At 44.9% G+C, this 10,381-nt stretch overlaps 1 protein-coding gene across 2 annotated transcripts in view; it reads right to left on the bottom strand.

Moving 5' to 3' along the window:
• Positions 1 to 486: 486 nt before the first annotated feature.
• Positions 487 to 10,381, bottom strand: part of abs (ATP-dependent RNA helicase abstrakt) — a 56,901-nt gene continuing 47,006 nt past the window's right edge. For both annotated transcript variants that reach the window (XM_089578251.1, XM_089578252.1), the window contains exons 12-16: positions 8,942 to 9,038; positions 4,239 to 4,388; positions 4,024 to 4,095; positions 1,443 to 1,553; positions 487 to 911 (exon numbers count right to left, since the gene is read on the bottom strand). In XM_089578251.1, coding sequence (XP_089434377.1) covers positions 775 to 911; positions 1,443 to 1,553; positions 4,024 to 4,095; positions 4,239 to 4,388; positions 8,942 to 9,038 — 567 coding nt within the window. In that variant the 3' untranslated portion in view covers positions 487 to 774. The remainder of the gene's footprint in view (positions 912 to 1,442; positions 1,554 to 4,023; positions 4,096 to 4,238; positions 4,389 to 8,941; positions 9,039 to 10,381) is intronic.

Genomic DNA, 10,381 nt, shown 5'->3' with positions numbered 1-10,381 from the left:
ACAAATTTGTCTGAACATTGCAGAGATGCAAATGGCTACCATGTCTTCATGAGACAAAGATTCTTGGCAGGGGCAGTAGTGTCATTGCATAAGAAATTTTGGAGGCATTTCTGATTAAAGAGCGATAGCAGTTGTGTAAGTGATGCGTCAGTAGGCTTGTACAATACGGAGTTGACATTTTTGAGCTCTTGTCTTTTAGGGTATGATGAGTGTACATGTGTTTCAGGGCTTGTCGTGAATGTACCTTGTGCACATGCGTGGGTTTTTTCTATATTTAGGGGCTCGACCCCTGAATAAATCAGTTGATAGCTGCGCTCGTTCTGTGCTTGTGTTCTTCTCTTATGTGTCGTAGTTTTAGCGCAATATAACATGATTTTTGCAGACGATCACCAACTAGCCCGGCAACAGCATAATATCAGTGAAGTTAACACAATTCACACATATGTAGCAAAAGTGCCTTCACTGATGTGGAAACCACAACTAATGTCAAAACAACACTTGGCGCTATGTTTTATTCTTTTGTGTTTCACAGCATGTACAACAGTTTACAATGAAAGCGGTTACGCACAGGTGCCCCGAGAGCTGTGACAAAGTCCAACTGTTGGAGCATGCAGCCACTGCACGACCAACACAATCCACCCCTCAATGCCTGGCTGCACTTCTAGCCAGCGAAGAAATTAACATTTTTCCTGCTTTGCAGCATTAATGACAATGAAGTTGAGCATGCCCCCATGGCTGTTGACAGATGTGGGTGAAGCATGGCCGAGGGTTGCTTCACCAATCAGCACTGTTATTGGCCAGGTAATCTCTGCGGCCAATGTTGGATGCTTGCTTGCTCTGCATGGCTTCCAGCTTGGGGCAATCAGTGATGCGATGACCCAGACCACCGCAGTAAGAACAACCACGTTCCTCTGCAACAGTGGACAAGTCACTAAAGCTCATAATGCACCGAATTAAAGCTTGAGTACTTAAATTAGCTGCTGTACCCAATAATACTGAGAATTATAAAGTTTTAGGAGACTGGCATCACAACAAATGTCACACATAACTAACAATCTCTACAGTAAAATGACATTTACCCTGTCCTATTTTGTAGTTTCAACTGCCACCAATTTGTAGTTCCATAACTACACTGTTTCAGTATCAAGAGGTTCTTTCACTACATATCAATCACATGTAAATGCTAACAGTACTAAAATTGCCTGATGACATCCTTCCTAGCAGACTAGTTCCTATTTTTCTATTATGTACAGAAGCTGTTGCAACAGTAGTAATTCTATGCACAGTAGCTCTTTCCAAACACACCCCAATCTGTTGCTGCTATCCACTGCATGCTTTGTCCTCAGTTCATCATATCAAGTGCTAAAAACAGCCAACAGCACAGCACACAACATGCCCCAGCACTGGTCCCCGAGATAGCATCACCAAGCAGTGGCACTTGCCTCCAAGCTCCAAGTACTTTTCACTCTCCGACTGCAGAGCCAGAAGAAATGGTGGCACTTTCTGCTTGGCTTCTAGGAGCAAATGCTTCATGTCCAAGAGCACTGACTCATCTGCACGGATGTGTACAAGACCAAAAGATTATCATGGGAGACTGGACTGCTGAAGTTATGCCAATGCAAGCTAACAAAAAAAGCAAAGCAGGGAGATGACCCAATAATATACTGAGAGTTTGGTGCATATTTAAGAATTCTAGGTGGTCAAATTTCATTTGGATCCCTAAAAATGATATGGGAAATTATCGGCCCATATCGATTCTCCCGGTCTTTTCCAAAGTCTTTGAAAAAGCTATTTTAAACCGATTGACAGCATTTCAAGAAAAGCACAAATTGCTAGCTAGTAGCCAGTTCGGTTTCCGCAAAGGATTTAGCACTGAACTTGCCCTCTTGACGCAGAAAGAACACATTTTAAGTGGTTTGGAGAAAGGTAAGCTAGTCTTGGGCCTTTACGTTGACTTCTCGAAAGCATTCGACACTATCAGCCACGCAATACTTATTAGGAAGTTAGAACATTATGGCATTCGCGGAAAGGCCGGTGTTCTTATGGAATCCTACCTTAAACATCGTACCCAAATTGTAGCCATTGGTGATTCTTTATCAGATGCACTTCATGTTTCCCAGGGTGTGCCGCAAGGCAGCATCCTGGGCCCCTTTTTGTTCAATTTGTACGTGAACGATGTTTACGGTATCGCTCCATCCGCTACTTTTGTGAATTATGCGGATGATACAAGCGTGTTTTTCACAGGAGAATCAAGTGATCACCTAATAGCTGCAGCAAATGTAGCGCTTGCTAAGCTTGATGAATGGACCCAAAAAAATAGCTTGAAGATTAATGCTGATAAAACTAAAGCAGTTTTGTATCATACTAGGAACAAAAACATAGACACACAAAACACAATTACACTACGGTCAACTCCTGTAGAGATTGTGTCTAGTTTTAAAACTCTGGGTGTCATTTTTCAAAACACAATGTCATGGGATGCCCACATAGATTATATTACAAAAAAACTATCACAAATAGTAGGCATTGTTTCACGAAATCGCCATGCATTCCCTCGCCACATTCTGATGCTGATTTATAATGGTCTTTTCTCCCCTAGACTCAATTATTGTCACTTGGTATGGGCATCGACTACTAAATCTAATATAGACAGAGTGCTCATTCTCCAAAAAGTTTTTAAGAGCTGTCGAAAACGTACCAATGCACTACCACACACATGAATTATTTAAAAAATACAATGTAATTCCAGTAACAAAATCCTATGACTACCGGCTTTGCAAGTTGTTCAAACAAGAAACTAAATGTAACAATTGTACTATTCAGAACATAGCTCAGCTAGAGAATAATGTAGTTTCATACAAGACGCGTCATTTTGAACCATGGAAGGTTAACACAAGTAGAACTACATGCGGTCTACAAATGCTGCAAAACAAGTTACCCCGATTACTAAACAGTCTGCAAGCTAAAAATATCCAACTCGACAATATAACTTTCAAAGCACTGCGCGATCTTTTCAAAACGAAGTAAAACGAGATTTTGTGTCTATAATATTTCCCCATGAATGTATTAAAAATGTGAGTACGTGTTACACTGAAATGTGGTAACAGTATATATGTTTTAGCGTTTTTCTTGTAATATGTTGTTTTTTTCACTTTTTTTTTTCTTTACATGTTGTGATAAAATATGCTGTGTATAAACTTTTCTCTACGACATTCCGCCAACTGCCAATGAAAGGGGGGCCCTGTCAAGCTGGCTTCTGGCAGCTTTTTCTGCAGCAGGCTTCCTGCATCATGTAATGTGATGTGAATAAACTTCTTCTTCTTCACTACAGCATGCCTCATAGCCCACAGTAAGATCCACTTATGGTTACGGAAACAGCAAAATGGAGCCACAGTTGCCATTCCTTCTCCATACGCTCGCATCTCGGGTACACTGCTGACAAAGAATGCCAGCTCGAATGCCAGCATTTACCAATAAGTCGTGCCACCAGTTGGTGTCAACATTTACAGCCCTTTCAGCATTAGTACGGCCTCTTGTGCCATCTTGGGTTTGGTTTGTGGTTTAAGGGGGTTTAACATCCCAAAGCAACTCAGGCTATGAGGGACACCGTAGTGGAGGGCTCCGGAAATTTCGACCACCTGGGGTTCTTTAACGTGCACTGACATCGCACAGTACACGGGCCTCTAGAATTTTGCCTCCATCGAAATTCGGCCGCCGCGGCCGGGATCAAACCCGCGTCTTTCGGACAAGCAGCCGAGCGCCGTAACCACTGATCCACCGCGGCGGGTGTGTGCTCCATCTTTAAGTCATACCTGTCTGTATGTAGTCTGCAAATGCAGCTATAGTTCGCAGCCTGTAAACTAACCAGGAGTACCAGAGTTGGAATCATACTTGGTTGGTTAACTACAGAGAAGGCTACATTTTCCTTAAGAGGGCTGCAAGACAAACATTTAGTCTTATTTGCTTCATGGTTATACTGAACTGCAGAGCATGCCATGCTAAAAGTAAGAATGCAAGACCTACCGCAAGACTTGTTGATGAAGGTTGTTGCAATTCCCACTCGTCCTGAACGACCAGTACGGCCAATACGATGCACTGAAAGCAGACGCAGCGCACACCAAAGCTCACTCACTCCCCCACCAAAGACTGCCTCTGTGGCTAACTGTGTCTAACTGTGTCTGTGAGTGGCTAACTGTATCTGATGCATGCATTACAGGCAGCGTGCAAGACATACCTACCGTAGTTTTCGATGTCTTCTGGCATGTCGTAGTTGATGACATGTTGTATGTTCTCAAAGTCGAGACCCTTTGAAGCGACATCAGTTGCTACCAGGACATCCTTCTCGGCCCGCCGAAATGCATCCACTGCACGTGATCGTTCTTCTTGGTCTACCAAAAGAGAAGACAGCTGCCCAATTCAGGAAACAATAAACGCAACAGCAAATCACGGTGAGCAGAATCAAATAATGCGCATCACAGATATGAATTTTTCATTTGAGTGGCATATCTGATTTTTCAAACACCTCACGCATAGGCTCTACATATCTGCATAGACGTTATTTTTCTTTCCCTCTTTGAACACTAACTCCATACGCACAGCAGTGCAACACTGCAGCCAAAAAAAATCACGAACTGCTCGTCATCTCTTGAAATGACACTGTTTACAGGGATGGCAACAATGACAATGTGGAGCTGTGCCTTGATTGGCGCATAGAAGGGCTTGCAAAATTGAAAAAAAAAAAAAGACTGACGAAGAAGGCAACGAGAAATCAGAAGCTGCCACCACAAACTCAGTGCTGCATCAATCATGAGAGCCTACATTACACCTTTGAAGCAATGGTTTGCAGCAGAATGTTCATCCACTGATGAACACTCGTCTCTTACAATCATTCTCAGATCTGCCCTCAAGAAACAAACTTGTATTGCTACATCTTTTTTTTGAACCCCAGTTTGTGTTTCAAACTTGCTTCAGAAAATTTCCCAGCATTCTGATACAATGAACACATAGCACACGATAACCAGACTCAAAAATGTCAACCATGAGCACAAAACAGCAATGAAGGAAAAAAAGTGAGGGTGTGTAAATAAAATTTTGGTCACCTGTCATCCGAATAATTTATTGCGCCTGTAAGGCCTACCAGGCATTAAATAAGGAAGAGGGAGTAGGAATTATGCAGCAGTAATAGTAATTTTTTTACACTAACAGTGTTGTGTACTCTGGTACTGCCGCTTCGCACTGCATACCGCTCTACTTTACGTACAGTACCTTTTGTCCGGCCCGAGCACCATCTTTCGTTCAACACCTCATACAGGCTTTACATGCACAGAAATAAATCCAAAAAGATTGAACTTGAAAAGCCTCATATGATGGGCGTGAAAACGCTAAGTTTCATTTCCTCCGACATGCGGGTTGCCTTGTGTCTTCTGTTTCCCAAGACACAGACTCCAATGTAGGAAAACTGCAAATGGTTGCTGCGAAATAACCACAGCAGCACCGCTCCCGTAAGTCTCTTACTGAAAATGAGAGGATCACTGGCGCCCGTTCGCCAGCTCTGGATGGCCGTCCGCACACTGGTTTCATGCAGGTGCCACTTTTGCTGCACGCTGGCAGTCGATTTACGCGACCACGCCCAATTCTGGCGTTTCGAAATGCCGCGGTGTTCAGATGAACGCGCAACTTCTCAATGATTGTGAGGTTTGGGTAGTGAAAGTGTGGTGCAAATTTTCAAATCAAATAGTACTATAACCAAACTATCCAAAATTTCGAATATTTGCATACTCCTACAAAAAAAGCAGATGAATGAACTAGCAAGGATGAAAGTACAGAAAGAAATCAGCCTAAAATGAGGCCCGCTTGCACAAAGCAAATTAGACAGCCTACCGTATAAACGCGTGTAAGGGCCGCACCCGTGTATGGGCCGCACCCCGTTTTCCGAAGGAAATGTTTAAAAAAAAATAAATCCGTGTAAGGGCCGCACCCGAACTTTCCATGACCCAGGCGGGAATAGCCTTCTAAATGCACGCGTCGTGGCCTCCGCGATCGGCTCCGGCTGCGAACAACGGTGCGCTCGATCGCGGAGCGCTTGATCGCGGAGGCCAAGCACGCGCACAAGAGCTTCCAAAAATCGTCCATGGATGGCGCCAGAGGCCGCAAGCCATCATCATCATCGTCAATTTTTTTATCCCCCCCCCCCCCCCCTAAATCATTTCTAAATCGTCATCATTTCTAAATCGCGTGTATGGGCCGCACCCCGAAAATTGGCTCCCGAATCTGGAAAAAAAAGTGCGGCCCTTACACGCGTTTATACGGTAGTTCCCAGTTTAGTCTACTTTGCAGTCTAGACCCTCCGTTGGTCATTCTGCTGGTGGACACTTCAACCGCACTGTGAAGATAAAAAAAAACACAAATGCGGGCTCCAGCTGCCAGACAGTGTTGACGTTTGTCCCTTTTACTCGTTTGCATTTCTGCGCTGTGATGCTCAACAAAGTACGGTCGACATATAATGAATAACTGCTACTACACACGAAACTCTGGCAGGCCTGTTGCCGTTACTTCCAGTCCCAAGAATTTCGGCTACGCTGGCAGTACTAACGTCTGCAGCAAATGCTTGCACATCTCCTCTAATGAAACTTAACGCCAGGCTAAGCTCGCCTTCATTTCCCCTATTACATTACGGTGTAGCCTGGCCACTGGCATAGTGTTCCTTAATGCGGGAGCACTGCTAGTCCCATAATGATGGTGCAGCGATGGCAAGAAGAAATAGGAGGACTTCAGACAATCCTTTACATGAAGTTCGTCTCCCAGTGGCCAACCTGGCACCAGATTTCCCGACAACATTCGTACCAAAATTTTGACACAACCTTTTCTGGTTGCATATAGCTTACATGTGTTAGTCAAGTTGGAGGCTAGCTTGTGACAGGGGTTCGAACTGACGACATATGCATCTTTACCCCTTCCCTTAAGGTGCGATTGAGGTGTGACAGGCACTGCCCCATTTCCTTGCCTCAAAAACCAATTATCGTGATGCACCTGTTCATTGTGGTGTCATACGCGTGGGTGCCAGTGCACCTAGGGACAGTAATGCTTTCACATTCCCACACGTAAGCAATCTTAAGTGCCTCTGCTGATTTCTTTTTTTTTCTATGACTCAACATTGCTATCTGCACAAATTAGCACGAAATGTTCTGAAAAACTCCACACCCAGGTGAGTGGGTGGTTCAACATTGTTGCAGTTCAAAATTACAACACACAAATTATTGTGGCATTTTAAAAATATATTAGCATCTAAAAGACTGTGCACACTTTCATAAGCTGTTGTAAAATGTAGTACTTGCCAGTTAAGACCAACTTAATAAGGCCACGGTGATATGAAGAAGTCATTACGAAAAACTGTCCATTTCTATGGGCCGCACTACATACTAGTAACCCCATTCCCTGGGAGTACCTCCAGAATAACAACATACACTTACTGTGGAGTTTTAAAAGTAAACCAGCTTCAAAATAACACTGCATACCTTCACAAATCATTATCTAATATGATGGTAACTGCAGTTGGAACTGCGTTCCGCCACTTGAAACCTATGCCTACAATTCTGTCACACAAGCCACCACCACTTCCTTTCTTTGGTACAACAGTGAGCCTTATGCATCACTGAAACCATTTCCCATACCGACCTGGGGCTTCCGAATTCATCACTGTTCCCCGCACCATTAGTTATGTCCACCAGCTTGCCCATTCCTTCATGACTCATGAGCAACAGCGTCAGAAGAACAGCTGTCATACGCCTACTACGACGCGTCAGCCGCACCCCAGGCATTTGCCAGGACATCCATCGTCTCGCGGCACGCATCCCGCAGCCAATCTGAATTGAGTGGGTCCCACGAGACCTGCTGAGCTCGCAAAGCCGTGCAGATTCTGCGACCCGCCTTGTGACCCCAACCTTGTCTCCGCAGTCTCTGCCTCGTGTTTCCACTCTGGACGACACCACCCTCCTTTTAACAAAGAAGGAACACCTCCGGCGCTGCACACGTGCGGTAACCCTCCCCCGTGGTCTTACCCGTGCAGAGGAGGTTGCGCTTCGGAGGATCCGGGTCGGGGTTGCCCTAACTCCGGCCGTGACACGAAAGTGGCCGCAATTCGAAGGTGTATTTCCCCACCCCGGGTGTCCGGTTTGTAAGAACCGAAATCTTGAGGCTGACATTGAAAGTAAGTAAGTAAGTAAGTTGTAAGTAAGCGCTCGTGTTGTCCAAGTCTCTTCTCTGTCCGTGTTGTTTGCGCTTGTCTGACATTCACCACCTGCTGTGGGTTTGCCCCGCGTTGAAGCCGGCAGCGGGTCTTTCGCCGAACAATAGTGCCTCATACAATGCTTGGACACAACGACCTCAGTTCACTGCTTGATTTCATTAGATCAGCGAACCTTTTCTCATTTATTTAGGCATCCTCATCTATCATTACATACCGTTTTATGCCCTGAGGCAATCAACATCGCATTAAAAAAAAAAAGAACAGCTGTATTGATTACACACATATTCCACTTCACCTTCCAATCTCTTTAGACCGGTGGTGGGTTCTGTCCTTCAGCCAGGGCGTGTTCACCAAACTTATGAGCAAGTACCAGGGCCTCTACCGTGTTCTTCACCAAGCACTCCTGGTCAACTACCTCATCACTGTCGCCAAAGCCACTCAACTGTCCATGCTGACAGGGCCTACTATGATCCAGCTATGGTCTCCTTCCCATAGGAAGACCTTTGTTGTACGGAAGCTCAGCTAGTGGCCAGTGCTAAAGGAAGAGAAGGATGAGAACTGGCTTGACGCTCATGTGTACCCTGGAGATTTCTGGCCGTTAGCAGTACTGACGTTCTATCAAGTGCCGTGCTGTACCACCCAGAAGGATAATTGTCATTACAAATGGCATAAGTCCTCATATCAAGTAGAACTTGCCTTTGCCGCCATGAATGGCCACTGCTTCCACACCTTTGAGCAGTAGGTACTCATGAATAGCGTCTACATCTTGTTTCTTTTCAGCAAAAATAAGAACCTGCAAGATTCACAAAATAACCACTTTATCAGAACTGCTCCCGTACAAATATCATATCAACTGCTTAGTGAAGAACCACCGAATAAGAACAAGAGCAAGCCTATTCGACAATGCACTGGCTGACACATCAAACGCTGAGGGATGAACCTGCTAACCAGCTGCATAGTGAACGCTTCTGTAAAGATACACAGTCACAGTAAATAATAATGCTTCCATTTTATTAACCTTTACTGCACTACGTTCCAGTGAAAACAAAAAGTTCCTGGACCCTGTGTGTGCCAGCATAATCACACTACAGCATCATCCAATGACTAGGTACACAGCCATCAAGATTGTGCCTATTTCAAACCAACAGAGATGCTAATCCAACAGTGAATATGCAACAGCTTTGCCCTCTTGAGGTTCATGGAAGCTATTACGCACTGCTATTACGCATGCAGCTAAAATGGCATGCTTCCCGTCATGTTCTGCTCGTCTTAGAACGTTTTGTGCTTGGCTCCGCATTCCAATACATTTTTCTCTTGCTAGCAGTACACTGCTGTGGAACAGCCTGATGCACTGGGCAAAGCTGCCATGCAAGTACAGCTCTCCAATTTTTAATAATATCATGGCAGCACCAACCAGACAGTCATTTAGCGTCCCATGGAAGCCTGCAATGGTAAAATGGACAATATTACGAGCATGCACACCGCTTGTAAGTTGCTATGTTGTCTGTTCGCCTGTTGTGCTGACAAAATACAACCACAGCTGTTCACATGCTTGCACATGCACATAATCTTGTCCATTTTGCCACTGCGGTCCTGTATGGTGAAACATGGTTGACACTCCCATGCATGGTTGATGCTCCGATGTTATTACAATCAAACCCGCATATACCGAACTCGACGGTGTTTGCAAAATAATTCTACACATAAAAAACGGGGACAAGCTTGCCTGTAACCAAGAAGCAAGACTACGAGATCTACAAGCCTGCTTGTGGCTTTGGTGCGTCTACACAACTTATTTGTAGCTATGCTGAATAAACATTATTATTATTGCACCAAAGCTAATGACGCACTTCTTGCAGCAACATGCCACTGCAGGTGTGCTAGCAGCCCAGACTAATGGGCATTGCTAGGTCTAACCTGCCTCGCATCGAAACCGCAGCCGCCACGGTGGCTCAGTGCTCGGCTGCTGAGCCGAAAGACGTGGGTTCGATGCCGGCAGCGCGGGTCGCATTTCAATGCAGGCGAAATGCGAGACGCCCGTGTACTGTGCGATGTCAGTGCACGTTAAAGAACCCCAGAACCCCATAAAGCCATAAGACTGTAAACATCGAAACCACAACAAACAGTGCTTTGGAA

Source organism: Amblyomma mixtum, chromosome 3, assembly GCF_055824585.1.
Source record: "Amblyomma mixtum isolate Tamu chromosome 3, ASM5582458v1, whole genome shotgun sequence".
Lineage (NCBI taxonomy): Eukaryota > Metazoa > Arthropoda > Arachnida > Ixodida > Ixodidae > Amblyomma > Amblyomma mixtum.
Note: the sequence above shows the minus strand (reverse complement) of the source record. Positions and strands in the feature narration are given on the sequence as shown.